Here is a 21,568-nt window from a genome sequence, read left to right on the forward strand (position 1 = left end):
CTCAGTGTCTAACACAGGTGATGGGTATTGGGAAGTAACTGTAAATATTGTACAGGTAGTTTTTAGTATAAAAAGGTAACACTGCCCTGGGGCAGGCAGAGTGCCTCTGACTGTCCTGCTGGAGGGACCTGAGCAGGGAAGGAGAAAGAATTTTATAGACAAGGAACAATAAACAACCTTGAGACTGAGAAATGAAGAGCTCTGACTGCTCCTTTGAGCACTGGGCTGGGAACAGAGACTTTCTAACATTTCTCAAAGTCACTGTGAGCAGCAGCGACCCCGACACCCAGGGGCACAGTGATTCAGCAGCTGGCAGAGCTGTGCTGTCTCTTGGAACGAGCAGAGGCAGACAGGGACACACGACACCATTGTGGGCAGGGGGAAGGTGCAGTTTGAGGTACAGGCACCAGAATGTGGCTCCATGTGGGATTTCCCTTATCATGATGTGCCATCAGCACAGCTGTCAGATTATGCCAGCAGAATTGGTTTTATTTTTTAATAATTGCTTGAAAGTTAGTTTTGTGCTGCTGAGCTGGGTGTCACTGGAGCTGACACCTTATCTGCCCCCTGATCGGTCAGGATTAGTGTCAGGAGCACCTGCTCTCCAGGGTGACACCCCCAGGCTCACCCTGCCGGGCTCTGCCATGGTGGAGGCACCCCCAGACCCCCCATCAGCCCCCAGCTCTGGGCCAGGGGCAGAGAGAGACAGAGACCTCCGGAGAGGGTTCATTGACACAACACAGTGCACAGTTCTGGCCACAATCTGGTTTTTATCCATTATAAGCACCTGTAAATGGTCTCCTTTACCGTGTGTGGAGTCCCCCAGCCCTCCCTGGTCCCTGTTGAGGGGAGTTAGTGGTGCTGACCCCCTCTCAGGGTCACCCTGGATCTGGATAGCCATCCCTTGTTTCCTGTTGGGGAAGATGAGACAGGAAAGCCTTACAAATATGATTGCCCGGCAAAAGATTTTGAGAATATGGAAACTATAAGCGAGATTGAAATGAAAGCAAGCTTTGAGGTGCCTCAGTTACTGAACAAAGGGAAAACAATGGCATGGCTGGCTGAAGGTGATCCCCTATTGATGGAACAACACCCTCTGCTTGCAGACAGGCCCAAGGGTCAGAGCAGACCCTGCAGCTTGGCAGAAGGGCCCAAAGAGGAGTTTGTAGGGTTTAACATGTAACAGAGTGTGGTAATGTAATGATTCTTATAGGCTGTATGGAAATGCTGTAGGATTTGTATCTTGTACTGGATTGGTTAGTGAGAATCAGAATATTCAACACAGAAGAAAATTTGTGGTATTGTAATAGGAACCTCGCTGTCTTACCCCTTTTACTCTCTCATCCTCTCTGCCCCTCTCTTCTCTCCTTACTGCTCTGAGCTGTTGTGGTGTGTTATGTTAGTTTGTCTAGTTGCTCCCCCATTTTGTATTGTGGTTCTGCTCTCAGTTGTTTTTCCCGCCTAAACAATGTCAGTTATTCAGTTGTCATGGTTACTCCCGCCTTAAGTTCTGTCAATCCACTGGTTTTATGAGGTAACTCCCAGTTCCCCTCCCCTTGTTTCCTTATATGGGCGCATACTCCTTCCTCCCTGGGCCCTGCCAGTCACTCCCTACTCCACCTTTTTTTCCAGAATGTTCTTTGCTTTGGGAGCTATGATTGGCTGTGGGACCGGGGCCCCTCCTTTGTTATGTATCCATTGGTTTTCCCTTAATGTCTGTTAACCTAAGTTCACTCCCACCCCTTCCTGGATTGGTTCTGTTGGAAACCCCTTCTCTGGATTCCTCCCCCTTTATAACTCCCTGACGCTTGTATATTGGTGACATTCTCTGGCTGACTGCTCCCAGGGGTCACTCCTGGCTGCAACAAACCTGACTGTCCCCAGGGAGTGTCCGTCTCTCAGTCTCGTCATTTCTCGCAGCCTGATAACCTACTCAGCGTGATTTCGTCCCCACGGACACAGCCCGAAGCCTTCTGCCACCGAGGGGTGCCCGTGGGAGCAGTCCTGGGGCCCTGTCACTGGGATTGGCTCCCCACCTGTGCAGTAGCCAGCTGGTCGCCCTGCTAGCCGGACGGACAATATTCCAAGGCCGCTGACCGCTGCTCTGAGCTGTGTCTGGCAGCTCCCAGCAGGGCCCTGCACCCAGGCCCTTTGCAATGAACCCCAAATTCCTGGCCTGGTTCAGAGATCTCTCATCTCCTTCCATCCCCACCATCCCACCCCCGGACAGTCCTACAGGTTCCCATTTTGGGGGTTTCTGGGTAAAACCCACACACATGTGTAAATGCCCAGTTCTGTCTGCACCTTGTGGTTTATTGCAGGCAGAGCTGACTGTCCCAGCTCTGGGAAACTGAAAACCTTTCAACGAGGGCTGGAAGAGGGAGAGGAGTGGGTGGTGGGACACTGCCACAGCTCTCTGCCCCCGACGTGTGGCTGCCATCCTCCACACTCCCATCCATCCATCCATCCATCCATCCATCCATCCATCCATCATCCATCCATCCATCCATCCATCCATCCATCCATCCATCATCCATCCATCCATCCATCCATCCATCCATCCATCCATCCATCATCCATCCATCCATCCCTCCTGCTGCCAAGAGGGAAGGACGTGGGCAGAGCTGGGAATGCCACCCTCTGTATATATGTCTGTATATGCTATACAGATATAAATACTGTCAGTGTGCTTTTGCTTTGTGTGATTGGTCACAAAGCTCATAAAGTGAGTTGTGACATTGAGTTCTGTGTCTGCTGCCTGGGATGTGAGCTGCTGGCACCTTCCCATTGCCATAGCCATGGACTGAGAGTGATGCTGGAAAATCAAACAGCTCAAGGCAGTTCCCAACAGCCTGTCCTGTTTGTGGTCTGTGCAGAGACCGCGGCCGGCGATATCAGCGATCACTCTCTGGTAGCAGCAATGCTGGGGGGAGCTGCCCTGCATCACGGGAGGAACTGTGGCACATTTATCAGTAACTGTTGATCCACAAGCATGGCTGGTTGTGCTGGCCTGCCAGAAACAGTTCTGGAGGATTGAAACCTGGACTGAGCAGGACAGACTGGTGGCCGTGGTGGTGAGGAGGAAGGCAGTGTGCTCTGGGCATCCCAGCTGGCTGGGGAGTGCCCAATTCCACTGGAAATGAGCGTGGGTGTGCTGTGACAAGCATGTCCCATGAATGAGGCATGGGGCATGGGGTATGGGACATGGGACAGGTGCAGGGCCAGGACTTAGACCTGTCTTCTCTGAAGGAGGATGATGCTGCTGCTGAAGATGGCTAGGAGCCAGAGGGCGTGGGTCCAGGGGGAGCTCACTGCTCTCCAAGAGTCCTCAGGGCTCACTCTGGGGATGCTGCTGTGACACTGCAGGATGGTGGCCAAGCATCTGAGAGGGTCCCAGCGATGACAGGGACTGAGCAGGTGTCTGAGCAGGTGTGTCAGACTCCCCAGGGGCACAAACACACACGAGCCGGTAAATCAGCTGCCACGGGGACTGGAGCACTGGGCTCGGGTGTCCATCCCAGAACTCCCTTGAGAGAAACACCTCCTGCACCTGAGACATCCTCCTGTGAAAAATGCATGCATTTTATGAGTGGCTTTTTGCAAATATTAAAATGAGTATTATATGTGTTGTGTTAGAAAGTAATACTGTATTAATTCTCTTAAGTAGTGTGTTAAGGTTATAAAAAATGTTAAAATAGAAACTATGCTATGTAGGATACTTTTTCTAAAGAAAGGACTGGCACTGAGATAGCAGCCACAGGACACCTGAATCTTTCATGGAAAGAGAATTTGTTGCTCCAGGATCAGAAGAAATGAACTTTTTCCTGCATCGAGGGCGCTGTCAGGATTCAGAGGAAGCAGCTGACACTGCCCAGACAGAATCCTGTGTTTGAATGGAATTTATGCACCATGGATGAGGTGTATGAATATGCAACAGGCTGTTGCTTTTAAGGGTTAATCCTCTGTTAACGTGGGTCCTTTTTTGGGCTTATTTTGCCCAGAAAGAGGTACCCGGACATCCGTAACTCTTTGTATTTGTTGTCTCACATTGTCCTAATTCAAATTGTCCAAATTATTATCACTCTAATTGTATTACTATTTTTATAACCATTTTATTACTATTAAACTTTTAAAATTTTATAAACAAGTGATTGGCATCTTTCACACTCCCATGAGGGATTCAGAGAGCAGCAGTGACCACGGATCACGAATTTCACAGGTGCTGTGTAAATACTATCTCATCAACAAAAGTAATACAAAGAACTCTACAGGGGACAAAACCATTACCAAGGTGAGGTTTTTATGATCCCTTGTGCAGTCACAGCTTTTTCCTGTACAGGTGAAGCCAGGCAGACGCAGCCACACAGAATGCAGGGTTTATTTCCAGGTGCTTTGGGCAGACAGCCCCAGGCCTCCAGGCCAGATCCCCCGTGCAAAGCTCAGCTCTGAGCAGTCCAGCAGCAGCTCTCCAGGCCCCAGGTGCTCACTCGTGCTATCCCCAGGAATTTATTGCTGTGTTCAGGAAGACTCAGAAGGCTGCGAGGCAGCTGCGGGCTCCAGGCTCACCCCACTGACCGCGGGATTTAGAGCTGCCGCTGCCAGAAATGCTCCTTCGGAACTTCTTCACAAAGAAAGAATACAGAACCGATATTCTACAGTAAAATCTTTACAAAAACACTTCAAGAGTCCAGTCAAGCGTTTATCTGCTCGTATTAGTTCCTAGTTAGTCTCACTGCGCAAAGAGATGCTTTATTCCAGAACATTGCGACAATTCAAAAATGTGGATGTGCTACAGGAAACACAAAGTGAGAAAAAAAGCCTTGTTCTTGAAATGCAAAACACTAGAAATGCAATGAAGACAAAACAGTGTTACTTAAAAAAGCAACAGAAGAAAATATTAAAGTACAAAATACTTCATTTTATTGATGTTTGGGAGAGCGTTTATGCAGCTCACTGCTGTTAGTCCCCAGTACTGAAATTTAAAACAAAACACAGCATATCCCACTGCTTCAAAAAAGTGTTATTTTAATGCTTAAAAAAAATCAGAGATATGACCATTAAGTAAATCCTATAACAAAATATTAACATTTTAAAGGAATTAACCCACCCACCTCCTATGTTTCTGCACTCTTCAGATGGCCAAGGTGCAAACAGCACCTGCTGACAGGGCAGGCGCAGGGAATCCTCCTTCTCACCTGAGCACAAGGACACGCTGCAGCCCTGACCCAGCCCCTCTCGGCTGAGCTGCATTCAGCACCAGCAGAAAGGCTCTGGAAGCTTATTTGAAAACTCAACAGTGCTGAGCACAGTGAGTGTGCACCTTTGACAAGGAAGAAAGGAGACTGCAGGCAGCGTTAAGCGATGGTGGCACCAAAGAAGAGGAAATTAAAAACAGATTTACATGATTTATGCAGAAAAAGATAAACTTCTACTGCGTGTGTACGGTGCCATTTTAATAAAAATTAAATTTCCATTAGCTTTTTTTAAAATGTAAGGGGAAAAGTACTTTTATGACGCTATCTGAAGTGGATTTGAGGAGGACGTTTCCCAGAACGTGAGCCAGCCGTGCCCTGGCAGCCAGGAGGGCCAGCCACATCCTGGGGGCGTCAGCAGCAGGGCCAGGGGGGATTGTCCTGTCCTGTCCTGTCCTCTCCTCTCCTGTCCTCTCCTGTCCTGCTGTGCTCTGCTCTGGGGCCGTTCTGAGCACCATCACACCAAAGACACGAAGCTGTCAGAGGCTGCCAGAGGAGGCCAGGGGGCTGGAGAGGAGGCTGCACGAGGAGCAGCTGAGGGCACTTGGTTTGCTCAGCCTGGAGGAGAGGACACTGAGGGCAGACCTCGCCAGGGCCCTCATCATCCTCCTGAGGAGCAGCACAAGGGCAGGCACAGAGCTCCTCACTCTCATGACCAGCGACAGGACGTGAGGAAACGGCTGAGGGTGAAGCAGGGGAGGTCTAGGCTGGCTGTCAGCAAAGGTTTTTCACCCAGAGGGTGGTCTGGCACTGAACAAGATCCCCAGGGACAGGGTCACAACCCCAAAGCTGCCTGAGGCGAAGAAGTGTCAGGCACAAATGGGATGGCTGGGGTATCCCCTGCAAGGCCGGGAGCTGGACACAGTGAGAGCTCCCTTCCAACTGAGCATACTCCGTGATTCTGTGCAATGTGGCAGAGGAGGACTCCTCCTGGCCCAGGAGCCATTTGCTCCAAGGACAGACCCACAGCTGCCAAGGGAAGTCACTCACAGGGCGCGGGGCAGGAAATTAAAGCCTGGAGATAAGAGCAAAAGACAACATGGCCACGCCATAACGGGGACCAGATGGGCTGTGGGCATCTGGGAACAGCGAGGTGCTGCCTTAGGTGGCCAAAAAAGCCATCACAAATTCCCTCTTCTTCAAAACAACAGACAAAGACAAGCTCCGCTCAAAGTTCTGCGTATATAGAATTGTAACATAGGAGATACAAACTGGTTAAAATACTGCTAGGAATAGCACAAACAAGAGACAGTACTTCACTTACCACTTAATACTCGCTTCTACCAAAAAAAAAAAAAACCAGCCAAATATCCAGATCTTGCTGTGTTAAGTTATATGTACACCTGGCAGTCCAAAAGTTACTTGTCTGTGATTTAATTTAAGCACCTTGATTACACAGTGTCCTTTACTACAAAACAGCCAAACATACATTCATAATCCTAGAACTATCGTCATAATTAGCGTATTTTAAAGCATTATGTCAGACAGGTGCATCCTAAGCTGTTTCTGTCTTTTAAAGATAAGGGGTCTGCACCACCATCCTTACGTAATGCAGCAACTCAGGTTACAGTAATCATTTAAATGCTTTCACTGTTACAAAATGCTTTAGAGAGAAGGAAAAAAAAAAACGAAAGAGAAAAGAAACGCGCACGTCAATGAGTCAGTTTGCTGTTGTCAGACCGTGCTATGTCAGGAGACCCCCGTGCCGTCGCCCCTCTGCCCTGCAAAGGGGCTGGTGGCCGTGGGGTCCCACGCCCATCCCCATCCCCGCCGCGGGGTCGCATCCCCGTCCCGCCGCGCGGCTCCCGGCGGCGGCACCCGCGAGGTAGGTACCGGATATCCCCAAAGGCAGAGCCGAGCCGTGCCGAGCGCGCCGCTGTGTGTCCCCGCCGGCGGCCGGGCCGCTCCGCTCACAGCAAGCTGCTGGGCAGGTTGCTGCTCTGCCACCTCAGGCAGGTGGTCTTAGAGTGTTTGTACAGGTGGCTGGACTGGCTGAAGCGCTTGCCGCACTTGAGGCAGGCGTAGGGCTTCTCCCCCGTGTGCACGCGGATGTGCTTCTTGCAGTCCGTCAGCGTCAGGAAGGTCTTGCAGCAGATCTTGCAGGCGTACTTGCGCGCGCCCTCCACCACCAGCACGTTGTGCTCCGACAGAGCCTTCTTGCACTTGGACAGCACGTCGGCCGAGGCGCGCGTCAGCTGCGGCGGGCCCGGCTGCGACAGGTGCCCGCCCTCGAAGGACGCGCCACCGTTCAGCATCAGCTGCGAGCCCGGCGAGCTCTCCTGCAGCTGCGAGCCCCGCACCGAGGTCACCACGGGCATCTTGGGGGCGATGCGCCGGTAGCCGGGGAAGCCGCCCGCCCCGCCGCGCACGGAGCCCATCATGGCCCGCGACAGCGAGTGCAGGCCCAGCCCCGAGCGGGGGAAATCCATGCCGAACTGCTCCGCCGCTCGGTAGCCAGAGGTCTGCACGCACGGCAGGCCCATCACGTCCTGCATGGGCCGCACAAAGTGGGAGTCCGCGGGCTCGCTGAACGGGTTCTCCACGTGCGAGACGGCGGCGGAGGAGTGGCCGCCGGCGGGCCCCGACTCCGGGCTCATCAGGTACGGGGCGTCGCCGTCCATCCTGCAGTCGCTGGTGGTGTTGGGAATGTTGTCATCGCTGTTCTGGCTGGTACCAAAGCCACCTCCCCTGCTTTTGTTCAAAAAATTCGAAATGCTGAAAGAGGACTTGTGTTCCAGGTTGTTGGACACCTCCATGATGTGGATGTCTCCCACCCTGTCGGTGCTGGACTGGGGGTCTGAGAAGCTGCGGTCGCTGCTCTCGGGACTCAGCTCGATCTTCTCTGCGCTCACCACCCCTCCTTCCACCTCCACGGACTCGCTGCCCTCCGCCTGGGAGGTGACATCGCTCACCTCGTCCTGGGGCTCCGGGGAGCTCAGGGGCTCCGACTTCACCACCACCCTCATGTGCTCCTTCTCGTTCAGGGTGACCTCCGGGTTTTCGCACGGGAAGTTGCTCTTCTCAGCAGCAGCCTCCTGGTCGAAGCTGGTTTCCACCTGTGTGGCCTGGGATGCCATGGACATCTGGGAGATGTTCCCCCCGCCATTGTCTGACTGGCTGGGCACTTGGGCATCCTCCTGAGTGCCGAAGGACTGGTCGAACACGATGGCGCTGTCCTCCTGGTTGTCGGCCGCGGCGTCGGCCTTGGCGTTGTCCACCATCTTGAGCGAGTCGGGCGAGAAGAAGTCCTCGCGGGAGTGCACGACGGGCGGCCCGCTCTCGGGGGCGCCATCGGCGCCGGGCTCGTCCAGGGCGGGCCGCGCGCGCTGCCGGGCGCGCTCCTCCGAGGACTGCTTGCGCTTGTGCAGGCGGCGCATGGGGAAGGCGGCGCGCTGCTCCAGCCCGCCGCGCAGCGCCGCACCCGCCGGCTCCTCGGCGCCCTGCGCCGAGCCCAGCGCCGAGCTGACGATGCTGAGCCCCAGCTGCTGCAGCATGAAGGAGCGCTGCAGCCGCGCGCTCTGCTCCTGCGCGCGCTCGCTGGGCGGCGACAGCGGCAGCGTCCGCGTCGTCAGGTAGTGCTTGCAGGCCTTGACCACCGAGTTGAGGTGCAGGTGCGAGGCGGCCAGCAGCACGTCCATGACGTTGCTCTCGCCCAGCATCAGCGTGGAGGTGTACATCATGTCGATGAGCGCGGCGAAGGCCTCGGCCGTCACCACCTCGCTGTCCAGCTGGATCATGTTCATGCTCTGGTCGCCCTCGGCCACGGTGAAGAGCGCGCGGAAGTGCGTGCTGCAGGCGGCCAGCACCGAGCGGTGCGCCTTGAAGTGCCGGTTGCCCACCACGATGACGCAGTCGCACAGCTGCCCGTGCAGCCGCTGGTAGTTGAGCTGCTGGAAGACCTGCTCAAAGTGCCCCGGGAAATCCATGGTCCTGCAAAACACAGGAGGAGAGCCGTGAGGGCTGAGCAGGGCAGTTGCACTGTAAATCAAAGGCGACTCCAACAAAGGGGAAAGAGGATGATGCATCTAACTCCACCATCAGAAGGCCAAAGAATTACTTTATGACACTGCACCATGTACATTGCATCTAAGCTGAATCTGCCATGTACTCACACTTGCTTACAACTGCACAGAACTGCCCTCACCTCTGATTCTCCCCTGACAGTCTGTCGCAGACATCTTTTATGGAAAACCCTTTCCTTAGGATTTTTCCTCCTGAGAAGCTGGAAGGCCTCAGGAACAAAATGCAAACAACGGTTATCTGCTGCTGTGGAATGCCACAGGTGCATCTGGGATTGGTCTCATGTGGTTGTTTCTAATTAATGGCCAATCACAGTCAGCTGGCTCGGACTCTCTGTCTGAGCCACAAGCCTTTGTTATCATTCCTTCTTTTTCTATTAGCTAACCTTCTGATGGCAGAAGCTGGAACAAGACAAGGTGCCCTCCCAGCCCAAAGTGCTGTATGATCCCGTGGCTGAGTCCTGGTCAGGCTGCAGTGAACCTGGCAACCAGCCTCTCTCACTTACTTCACAATCACTCTAGTCTCATTCACCCTGGCAGCCGCCCCAGAAAACAAACTACTCAAACTCTAATTAACTCTTAATAGTTTATAAAAACATCGGTCCTGTGTCACCCTGGTTTTTTAAGATTTTCTAAGCCTTCTTATGTTCGCATTCTTGTAGTGAACTTTCCCACACAATTTCTGTAAATAACTCATTGTTTTGCATTCCTTTATGGAGGAGGAGAGAGTTGATGCGCTGTTGGTTTGACCAGTGACACTGGAGACGCAGACACACACACACTCAAGTCCCTGTGCTTTACTTTCCAGCAGCAACGCCGCAGCATGGATGGGCACAGGACCACAGAGCAGCCAAAAAACGATCACACGGCCAGAATCACGCTTTTGAGGAGGGATCAAATGCAGGCCTGCTGATTCAGAAAGTCTGCGCTCAGACGCGGAGGGTTTGCTGCCTTTCCGTTCCTGCTCGTTGCCGTGTTTGCTGCTCGCCCTGCCCGGGACATCCCGGGGATCCCCCCGAGTGTCCTTGGGTGGACACAGAACACGGAGAGCATCACCGGCACACTCAGCGCGGGGAGCACGGAGTAACGCAGAGCGTTAGAGAAGCGCGGCCGGTAACCGGCGGTGGATACCGGTGTCTGCTGCTGCCGGGCGCTCCTCCCCAGACTCTGCCTCGTTTTGCCCGGTTTATTCCCCGGAGCATCACCGGGAGCAGCCGCGGTGCGCGCCCCTCCCCGAGAGGCACCTGCACCCAGCCCGCCATCGGCTCCGGGCACCGGGAGACTCCGCTCTGCGCCGCGCACGGGACATAAAGGGGAGACCGGAGAGCCCCGGTCCCGCCCGACGCCGGGGTCACGGGTGTCCGCCTCAGCGCCGCCCCCCGCCCCGCTCACCTGCGGTGTCCACGCGGGAAGGGCCGTGCGAGGCTCGGTCAGGCTCGGGCTAGGCTCGGGCTAGGCCTGGCTCGGGCCTGGGACTGGGCTCGGCCCCGGCCCCGCTCCCGCCGCTCCGGCCCCGCCCGCCCCGCCCCGCCGCGCCGCCACTGCGCGTCACTTCCGGCCGCTGCCGGCGCGGGCCCTGCTCGCAGCCAATCCGCGGCCTCGTTACTGCTACGCCCCGGAGCAGCCTCACCTGGTCCAATCGGAGCTGAGCTTATTGCCACGACGGGAGGCGGCGGCGGAAGAGGCGGAGGAGCGGGGCCGGGGCCGGGAGCGGCGTGGAACCGGACCGCGCATCGGAACCGCGCCGCGCATCTCCGCATCCCCGCCGCGCCCAGCGCCTCGCCATGGCCACCGCCACGGCCACCGCCACCTGGCGCTACCGCGGGGACCCCGAGGGCGAGCGGCCGGCGGCGCTCGGTGAGCGGGAGCGGGCCGGGGGCGCGGGGCGGGTCAGTCACGGGCCCTGCGGCCGACCCCGGAGCTCACGGCTTCCTGTCCCGCAGTGCGGTTCGCCAACGGGAGGCTGGAGCGGCCCGAGGCGCTGCACTTCACCGTGTACCGGAACCGGGACTCGGCGCACCCGCGGAAGAGGCACCGCCGGATCCTGGTGAGGCCGCGGGGGCTGCGGGACACCGGCCACGGAAACGTTCGGATGCAGTGATAGCTGTACACAGCGAGGCCATAGCCGGATAACGGGCTGAAAGTGACAAATGTCACCAATTACCCCCGTGCGCTGCAGGCCCGGTGCGGACCGGGAGCGGGCCCGGCTCCAGCGAGGAGCTCCCGGCTGCGATCCCGCCGAGCAGGGCCTGCTGCGGAGGGCTGTGAGCCGCGCTTCCCTCCCGTCGCGGCGGGAAGCTCCTGGCTGTGCAGGCGGGCAGGCCTGGCACTGGGTGCCCACCCTGCATCCCTGGCACTGCCCAAGCCGGGCTGGACACCGGGGCTGGCAGCACCTGGCGCAGGGGAAGGCGTCCCTGCCGTGGCAGCGGTGGCATAGAGAGGCTTTAAGGTCTCCTCCAACCCAAACCAGTGTGGCAGTGTGAGGATCTGTGCCGAGCTCTGCAGCAGATTTTGTTAAACAGAGTTTGGCCCAGTGTGTTACACAGGGAGTGTCCTGGGCTGGCTGAGGGACACACTGAGCCCTGGGGAGCTGCTGCCCAGCTCGTGGGGGACACCTGGCAATGGATCCCAGCATGTTCTGCCCTCGCTGGGAAATCTCCTCCCGAGGGGTCTTTGCTCAGCTCAGGTGCATCCCAAGGGGGGCTCTCAGTGGGAGGGAGCTGAGCCTGCAGTCAGAAGGTGCTTTCTAGTACTGCTTTCCCTCAGCCCTTCCCAGGATCTCTCTGCCTCCCCAGGTCTCTGAGACGGAGCGGCTCTGCTACGTGGGACACAACTTTGGCAGCCAGGTCATGAGGTGCAACTCCCTGTGCAGGTATGGGGCAGGGGGAGCAACACATGGCTGCTCATACACAGAGCTCCCTTCTCTTTTTCCCTTTTTTTCCCTTATTTTTCCCTTTTTTTTTTCCCATGTTTTTCCTTTTTTTTCCTTTTTTCCCTTTTTTCCCTTTTTTTCCCTTTTTTCCCTTTTTTTCCCCTTTTTTCCCCTTTTTTCCCCTTTTTTCCCCTTTTTTCCTTTTTTTTCCCTTTTTTTCCCTTTTTTTTCCCTTTTTTTCCCCCTTTTTTTTCCCCTTTTTTTTCCCCTTTTTCCCCCTTTTTCCCCTTTTTTTTCCCCTTTTTCTCCCTTTTTTCCCCTTTCTCCCTTTCCCTTCCCTGCCTCGGGGCTCCCTCCCTGGGCTCAGGGGTTGGGGCAGGAGTCTCTGGGTGTTGGTGCGCAGCTGGTGGGAGCTGTGCTGTGTAAATCAGGCTGGGTTGGAGCTCTGCTGTGGGGCCTGGGGTGAGGATGCAGAGCAGCAGCAGGAGGGAGCTGTGCTGCTGAGGAGCTGGGTGTGTCCAGAGATAAATGCAGTTTAACAAATGTGTGTGGTGCAGCTGTGAATTCAGGGTTGTTTGTGGGCAGATTTGAGTGCTCCTGCCTCTGAACGCTGGTGAACAGGTGATTCTGAGGGCTGAAGTGCTGCCTGCCTGCATCTCTGGAGATCCTGAGCTCTGGGAGGAAATTTGAAATTTGCTATCAAGTCCTGGCATACTGAAAGTAGCAGAACTCTGGTACCTACACTTCACCTAATTCAGTTGTTTCAAGAGTTCTGCATTTACTCAGAGTATCAAGTCTTTGTGTTTCTATATGTCCACGTGCCTTGGAGATAACCTGGTTTATCACAGCGCTGCATGTGATGGCAGGAGAGCTGGGGTGTGAGAAGACCTTGTAATTTAAATAATTTCCACTGCTCCGCCTCTCACTCATCACTGCCCCCGTTCTCCCCAGGTACTTTGTTGGCGTGCTGGACAAGAGCTCTGGGCAGATGGACGTCTACAATGCTGAAATGTTCAACATGCAGCCTCTGCTGTCAGGTGAAGGTGCTGGCAGCCACAGCTGCTGGGCTGCTCTGTCCTGGCCCTCCCTGCCTCGTTCCTTGGCAGGCAGCAGGGGCAGATCCTTCCAAAAAACCCCGAAACAAAACAAACAAACAAAAAAAAACCCAAAAAACCCCAGGTTTTATCCAGCAGGGCTATTTTTTGCCATTGAACCCAGGATAAGAACCCAAAAGATTCCCATAAGAACCCATAAGATCATATCTTTTGGTAGCTGATTTTTACCCTGTGCAGCAGGATGCGGGTTTGGCCACAGTCCATGTGTTGCACCCGTGGGGTTTGTAGAAAAGGCCTTTTTCATTCTAGATTTTCATGTTTGGTGTGTCCTTTAGGCAGCCAGGTGGCACGGAGGAGCTGCTGTGCCAGTCTGTCAGTGACCGGGCTGCAGGCACTCCCTGCTGGCTGCTCCTGCCCAGGCACTGTGACTCTTGCTGTTTTGCAGATAACGTGATGCCTGACGACACCAAGGACTACCAGACCAAATCCTACCGGGAGAAGGTAAAGCTGGGAGCTGTGCTCTGCCGTGGGCTGGCAGGTCTGGTGTCCTGCAGGGCAAACCTCTGCAGGCCCAGCGTTCCCCCCGTGCCCAGCAGGCAGCACAGGCATGGCCTGGGCGTGGGTTTGGGGTCCCCCGTGGCAGGCAGGAATGGTGAATCTGACTCCATGTGCTTAGAAGGCTAATGTAGTATGGTATGATATTGATATGATATCGTACTATATTGATGTGATATGATACTGATATGATATTGTATTATATTGATATGAGATGATATTGATGATATGTTGATATGATGTTACATTATATCATTATTATTTTATTATATATTATATTTTGTTATATATTATTATATCTATAATGTATCATATTATTTATATTATATAATATCATGTAATATAAATACTATATTATATGGTATTGTATGATATATTGATACGATATTATATGGTATTATATTATTACACTATTGTTATATTATTATATTATTGTTATATTATTATGTTGTTATTATAGCATATTATATTTATATGATATCATATAATGTAATATAAAAATTATATGGTACTATATGATATGATATTGATATGATATGATACTAAAGACTACAGAGAGGACACTTACAGAAGGCTTAACAAGATAATGATGAAAACTTGTGACTCTCCAGAGTCCAACACAGCTGGACTGTGATTGGTCATTAAGTTAAAACAACTCAACAGAATCCAATGAAACAGTCACCTGTTTGATAAACAGTCTCCAAACACATTCCAAAGCAGCAGAACACGGGAGAAGCAATCAGATAATATTGTTTTCATTTCTCTCTGAGGCTTCTAAGCTTCCCAGGAGATAAATCCTGGTGAAGGGGTTTTTCAGAAAGTGCGACAGTGACATTGCCTGGCTCAGGAGTGTTTTCCTGATTACGCTGGGTTCCTGGTTGTCCTGGTTCCTTTGGGCTGGTCCCCACCCCAGTGACCAGCTGCCCTCGCAGACAGCGTATCCCGCGCCTGCGGGCTTTGTTTGAAGCTCTCCTGGGGGCCGTGTCTGCGTCAGGAGCAGGGGGTTGGTGTTCCTGGGCTGCTCGGGGCACTGCAGAGTGTGCTGTGCCCCGTGCAGATGGATCTGTGCATCGAGGCCTTTGGCACCAGCAAGCAGAAGCGAGCGCTGAGCTCCCGCCGCATGAACGCCGTGGGCAGCGACATCGTGAGCACGGCTGTCACCAAGGCGGCTGCCAACGTCATCGACACCAAGGGAGTGACAGGTGAGGGGGCTCTGCCTCGGGCTGTGAGCAGGACAGCCTGAAGTGCCTTTTGCTGTCTGCCCATGCCAAGTGCGGCTGGAAGAAGAGGGCTTTTCTGTAAGTGATGAGGAAGTAGCTGGTCAGCAGCTGGGATGGGTCCATGGAGAGGAACTGCTGCTTTCTGGTCCTGCTGGGCTTGGTGTTGGAGTTAGCTGAGTGAGGGAAGGTCCGTGTGACATCAGTGTCCCTCCTGCCTGCTTTGGAAGCTCCTGTGGGTGTGGGTTCACTGGCTCAAAGGCAGTGCCTTCAGCTGGTCTGAGCTCTGTGGCGTGGCTGGTGAAAAGGCACCTTCTTACCTCAAAGAGTGGTGCCAGCTTGGGACACCATCACAGCACAGCGTGCTGTCACCGTCCCTGGGGGCTTCCAGGCTGTGGCAGGAGGGAGCTGGGGCTGCCCTGGCTGTGGGCACCTGGGCAGGAGGGCAGACAAGACCCCTCCAGAGCAGTTCTGGGATCCTGGGAGTGTCAGTGGCAGGAACAGGAGATGTCTGTTGGCTGTAGACCCCACCACCTTTCATCCCTTCTGTTCCAGGGTGGATACTGACTGTGCTCTCAGAGCTGCTCTGTGCCAAGTGGGTGTCCACAGAACACAGGTGCCAGAACTCTGCTCTGCCCGCATCTTGGTGCCCTCCTTGCCTAGATGTTTCTCTAGTCTGGAGTGGCCTTTCTAAATTTTTATGACCAGAAGGTGTGACCGTGTTCAGAGGGGTCTTAGCATGAGGGAAGACACAAGGATCTGACTCCATGTTTCAGAAGGCTGATTTATTATTTTATGATATATATTACATTAAAACTATACTAAAAGAATAGAAGAAAGGATTTTCTCAGAAAGCTAGCTAAGAATAGAAAGGAATGATAACAAAGGCTTGTGGCTGGGACAGAGAATCCAAACCAGCTGATTGTGATTGGCCATTAATTAGAAACAAGTAACATGGGCCAATCACAGATACACCTGTTGCATTCACAGCAGCTGATAATCAATGTTTACATTTTGTTCCTGAGGCCTCCCAGCTTCTCAGCAGGAAAAATCCTAAGGAAAGGATTTTCCATAAAAGATGTCTGTGACAAGAATGTTCTTGAGAGAAGTTATAAATGTCTAAAACTCCAGTTGTGACCGAAGTAGTGTTGACCCGTTTGAGCGAACTTGCTCCTAAAGGAAGGGTTTGGGTTGTGCTGCTGCTCTCTGCATTTTGGTTATCATGACCTGAGTGCTCCTGTGCCGGTTCCCTCCCCAGGGCTGATGCAGGACGTGGCCCAGGACGATGTGCAGAACATCTCTGCCTTCCTCCCGCCGTGCCACGAGGACGCCCAGCGGCCGGAGCACGTGTACAGGTTTGAGGACAGTATCTTTTCTGTGCACTGGGGCTTCAGTCCCCGCGGAGCCATCTGCTGTGCTGGGGGCCAGCTGAGCCCTTGCCCCTCATAGGCCAGGAGCTGGGACTGACGTGATGCTGCCCTGGGGTTTTGGGGCTGCAGGTGCCATGTCCTGCCCGTTCCTGTGGAGAGCAGGATGCTCTGCCTCAGCTGGGAGCATTCCTGCCCTGTTCCTGTGGAGAGCAGTGTGACCGTGTTCACAGGGGTCTCAGCATGAGGGAAGAGACCAGGATCTGACCCCATGTTTCAGAAGGCTGATTTATTATTTTATGATATATATTATATTAAAACTATACTAAAATAATAGAAGAAAGGATTCCATCAGAAGGCTGGCTAAGAATAGAATAGGAAGGAATGATAACAAAGGTTTGATAACAAAGGAATGATAACAAATGATAACAAAGACTCTCTGTCCAAGCCAGCTGTGATTGGCCATTAATTAGAAACAACCACATGAGACCAATCACAGATGCACCTGTTGCATTCCACAGCAGCAGATAATCATTGTTTACATTTTGTTCCTGAGGCTCCTTACCTTCTGAGGAGGAAAAATCCCAAAGAAAGGGTTTTTCATAAAAGATGTCTGTGACAGAGCAGGATGCTCTCCCTCTGCTGGGAGCATTCCACAGGGAGTGTTGGCGGGCTGTGCTTGTGCCACAGCCTGCCGGAGGCTCCATCCCCTTGCCCTGCCCGTCTCCTCAGTGAGTGTGACAGAGCTGCCCTGCGGGGAGGGGAGGCCAGGCCTGTTGTTGTCCTTAAGCTCCTGCCAGTCCTGTCTCCTGCCGAGTACGAGGCGCTGCGGGTGCCTGCAGCCGCCCTGGCCAGCATCACTGCCGAGGAGATGGCCAGGAGGGCAGAGGAGAGAAGGTGAGGGCACTGCAGGGGCTGAGGGGCGCTGGGGCTGCTGCTGCCCGTGCCACGGCTCGGGGCAGAGGGAGGACAGGGCATCCGGGCATGGCAGAGCAGCCCCCTGGCCCGGGGAATGCGGGGGACACCTGTGTGCACAGCAGCGGCGGCAGCTGAACTCCCCCTCTCTTTCCTGCAGCCTCTGCTCCTTTGTTTTGGAGGAGCTGAAGTTCCTGCCCACTGATGAGAAGAGCAGGGACCACAAAGCCAGGTGCCTCTGGTTCCTGGACACCCTCATCAAGTTCAGCCAGCAGAAAGTGATCAAGAAGAAGCGTAAGAGAGTTTTCAGCTCATAAACACATGCTTTTGGGAATGTCTTCATCATCCTTTGCCTACCAGCTGAGTGTGTGGATCATGCCCCTGCCATGCTCAGGGTCCTGCTTTTGAAGGAACACCACACAAAACATTTTGGCTGAGATTTTCCAGACTTGCCATCCTCCTTAGAACTTGTGTGTCTCTTTCTCAGTCCTTGGCAGGGCTGAGGGAGGAGGAACTGGCAAACCTGGCTTTAAGTTTACTGTGTTGCTGTGACACAGCAGTCACCCATAGGACTTGTCTGAAGAGAAGGTGGGAATGACTAAACTTGGTGATAGCAGGGACTTGTTAGTGTGGTCTCAGCTTTGACAGTGTTTGTGGCAAAATAATGCATAGGTGTGTGTGCATTTTAGAATGTATACAGTGGAACTGGGAGGCTGCTTTTACTAAGAGAATAAAAGCTGTTGGGATTCTCTCAGGCCTGAAGAATTAAGAGACGTAGAAATGAAGCACTGAGGTTTGTTTTAGGTTTATTGTGTTCCTGGGAAGAGCCCAGCCCCAGCAATCCCTAGGTGCTGGGGTTGCTGGGGCTGGGCTCAGTGATCCCAGTGGGTCACACACATTGTGCTGTTCCATGCTAAGTGTCAGGATGGTGCACGTGCTGCTGTGCTGGCAGGCTGTGTGCTCCTCATTGCTCTGCATTGCCCCTTTCTGCCCTAGATCCCATGGGTCCTGAATGCCCACACATCATCAGCAAGAAACTCATGAAGAATTTCACCTCGCTGACCTACAACAATGGCAGGTGAGGGATGCTGCGTGGTGCTCCTGGCACAGGCACGGCAGAGCTCAGCTTGAGGGGCCGCAGACACACCTTACACTCCACATCTCACCAGTTCTGCCTCTTGCCACACAGCATCCAGAATTTAATCTCTGCGTCCATGAAGGCCAAAATCACCGCCTATGCCATCGCCTTGGCTCTGCACATTAACAACTTCCAGACGGATCTCACCGTCCTGCAGAATGACCTGAAGCTGTCAGAGAGCAGGTGCGTCTCCTGTTCCTCCTCACCTGCCAGGACCCTCCTGCAGAGGGACCCTGGGAGAGCTCCGCAGTGGCTCTGCACCTGGGCAGGGCCAGGATAGGCAGTAGCCTGTGGGTGCAGGACCTGCATTTCCCTGGCAGCTGCAGCTCTGCTCCAGCTGTGCTGCTGGCCCTGCAGAGTGCATTGGATCAGGCTTTCTGGCCAAAACTTCACTCATTGCTGGGTCTTACCAAAGCCCTTGGGCACTGCTTGGTTTTCAAGCTTCCTCATCAGTTTTGATGCCACCACTTATTTTGCCCACAGTTACCCTCTATTCTTTGACCAGAAGTGGTGGATTTAGTGGGTTTAAGAGCAATCTGCTATTGTTTCTATCCGTTTTCCCTTTTCCCTTCTGGGACTAAGCTTTTCCAGGAGTCCCCGTTGGCTTTGGCAGTGGGTGCTGGGTTTGGGTAGTGCAGCGCTGCAGCTGGGGGAAGCAGGAGGAGGCTGGCACCTGCTGGGGAAGCAGCAGCGCCTGTGCCCGGAGGGCTGTGCCTGCAGCCCTGCTGCTCCAGCTGCTCCAGCTGCTCCAGCTGCTCCAGCTGCTGCCTCCAGGCCGTCCCTGTGCACAGAGACACCTCGGGGCCCTCTGAGGGGTCAGCCACGGGGGCTCACCCCACTGATGGCATTTCTGGCATTTCCCCTGCTTTCCAGGATCCTGGACATCGCCAAGGCGCTGCGGCTTAAGGTGTCCAAGGCCAAGGGGGTGCCAGGGCTGGAGAATGACCAGAGCCACAAGCTGGGCACCCTGTCCCTGCCCCTGCCCACGCAGAAGGCACCGGAGGGACAGCGCAAGCGCAAGAAGATGAACTGAGCAGCCCAGGAGCTCTGGGGCCACGCAGCCCCTCCCTCACAATGTCATGGGGATGGGGATGCCTTCATCTGCTGGGTTTGGGTCCAGCATCAGCCCTCACCCAGCTGGAACCCAGGCTGAGGGTTTCACCTCTGTAAAATGCTGCTTTTTTGTCTATTTATATAGAAAAGGCTATAATAAAACCTTTCTTTTCTAGTTTGTCTGGGCAGGTGTGAAATGGAGGTTGAGCTGGAGCACAGGGAGCAGTTTGAGGTGGCAGGTTCTGGTTCATGGCCCCTCCCAGGTTCAAGGTCAGAAGGAGGGAGACAAAGACTGTGACTTACTTACACCTTTTTGTTTCTCTGGAGTGCCAGTGTAATCCTGTGCTCAAAAACTGTAAAGAGATTCCGTTTCTGTCACTTTTCCTATCCTGGCGGTTTTCCTGGGCAGGGAGAGTTCTGTGATTTGGAGCTGGTATCACTTTCATGGAGAGCAGGGCCCACAGCTGTGGCTTCCCAGCCCTCGGGGAGATCCTTTAGTGTGGTTCCTCTGAGTTGTCACTGCTGGTGCTCAGCCTCACGGAGCTGATTACTGGGTAAGGCTCTGGGAGTGGAGAGGGCTCGTGAGAAACGGGATCCCCACCAAACTGGTGTGTGAAACAAGAGCGTGGAATGTCACAGGACATCATCTCTGGGATGTCAGACAGTAACTTGGGTTTGTTATGTCCTCGTGGGATGTGTGCATCTCCTGACACACCTCAAAGCGCCGCTGCTCACCCCTGTCACCAGCAGCGGCACACACACCCTGTGTTCACTGCTGCTGGGGGAGTTGCAGGCTCCAAGGAGCCAGCAGGGCTGGCTGAGGCCGGAAGGGGGTCCTGGAGGTCTCTGTGTGCAGCCCCTCTCCCTGCCCAGCTGTGTCCAGCTGCCTTTGGAGTGCCTCTGGTTACAGGCACTCCACAAATCCACAGTGAAGCAGTTTCCCAGCGTTCAGAGGGCGCCTCCTTTGCCCCGTGTGCTCGAGGCCTCTGGCCTGTCCCTGGGCACCTTCCCTGCAGCAGCCCTTCTCCCCTGAGAGGAATGCGGGAGTGCGAGACCTGGTGATAGCAGGCGCTCGTTGGTGTGGTCTCAGCTTTAACAGTGTTTTGTGCTAGAAGAAATAGATGCATAGGTCAGTGTAGCAGGCTGCATGGAATTGGCTAGGGCTCTGTGGAGGGCTGAGACTTAACAGTAGGAATTGCTGAGTCAGGATGAAATACCAAAATAAGCTCCTGTCTCCCGCCTCTCGGACCCCAGCTTCTCTCTGTAACCCCATGGGTCACTTTTCCCCTAACCCCTACTATTGGACAAGTTTGGACCCCCTTACACCCTACAAAAAGGGGCTGTTCTAGCCCATTCGGGAGAACAAAGCCGTCACAGACCCTTCAATAAAACCAGCGCTGTGGAGCCACCAGGACTATTTCTCCTTCTCTCTCATCACCTTTTCCCTCCAGCCCACAGGTGCCTTAGCAAGCAGGAGCTGAAATCCTCAGAGAGCTGAGAGTCACTGAAGAGCTGAGATGCACCAAGCTTGCTAAGGTAGCCGTGGTGGCTACGAGGGGCCCGGGCATTGGGGCACTGTCCCCAGGAGGGACGGAGCTCTCCAGGGAGGACTGCCCTGCTCTGGGGCAGGGGACCGCAGGTCTGTGTGCATCGTAGCCACAGGCAAGTTGGGCCTTCCAGGCTGAGTGCCCCTGGTTCCCTCACTGTCCCTTGCAGCAGTGAGGCCCCAGCCCCTTCAGCATCCTCCTGGGCTGCCCAGTGTGTGCATGTCACAGACAACTTTTATGAAAAATCCTTGCCTTAGGATTGTTCCTCCTGAGAAGCTGGGAGGCCTCAGGAACAAAATGCAAACAATGGTTGTCTGCTGCTGTGGAATGCAACAGGTGCATCTGGGATTGGTCTCATGTGGTTGTTTCTAATTAATGGCCAATCACAGTCAGCTGGCTCAGACTCTGTCCGAGACACAAGCCTTTGTGATAATTCTTTCCTATCTCCTATTACAAACAAGCACATGAGCCCAATCACAGATGCAGCTGTTGCATTCCACAGCAGCAGATAATCATTCTTTGCTTTTTGTTCCTGAGGCCTCCCAGCTTCTCAGGAGGCAAAATCCTAAGGAAAAGAT

The 21,568-nt window shown here is 54.1% G+C and overlaps 3 protein-coding genes across 3 annotated transcripts in view; 2 read left to right on the top strand and 1 right to left on the bottom strand.

Moving 5' to 3' along the window:
* The window catches only part of TOMM5 (translocase of outer mitochondrial membrane 5), a 184,756-nt gene that overhangs the window by 87,212 nt on the left and 75,976 nt on the right, over window positions 1-21,568 (top strand). The window lies entirely within an intron of this gene.
* ZBTB5 (zinc finger and BTB domain containing 5) lies at window positions 5,668-10,760 on the bottom strand. The gene is made up of 2 exons (XM_054287604.1): window positions 10,664-10,760; window positions 5,668-9,182 (listed from the first exon to the last, which is right to left on the bottom strand). Exon 2 carries the CDS (start codon window positions 9,176-9,178, stop codon window positions 7,163-7,165), a length of 2,016 nt encoding a protein of 671 aa, XP_054143579.1. The 5' UTR covers window positions 9,179-9,182; window positions 10,664-10,760; the 3' UTR covers window positions 5,668-7,162.
* POLR1E (RNA polymerase I subunit E) lies at window positions 11,055-19,433 on the top strand. The gene is made up of 12 exons (XM_054287611.1): window positions 11,055-11,128; window positions 11,215-11,318; window positions 12,067-12,143; window positions 13,095-13,180; window positions 13,644-13,699; window positions 14,811-14,955; window positions 16,229-16,336; window positions 17,138-17,234; window positions 17,413-17,546; window positions 18,249-18,330; window positions 18,442-18,573; window positions 19,264-19,433. Exons 1-12 carry the CDS (start codon window positions 11,056-11,058, stop codon window positions 19,421-19,423), a joined length of 1,254 nt encoding a protein of 417 aa, XP_054143586.1. The 5' UTR covers window position 11,055; the 3' UTR covers window positions 19,424-19,433.

The sequence above is a fragment of the Melozone crissalis genome, unplaced genomic scaffold (assembly GCF_028551555.1).
Source record: "Melozone crissalis strain CALT ecotype California unplaced genomic scaffold, PUWL_Pcris_2 ptg000060l_1, whole genome shotgun sequence".
Classification (NCBI taxonomy): Eukaryota; Metazoa; Chordata; class Aves; order Passeriformes; family Passerellidae; genus Melozone; species Melozone crissalis.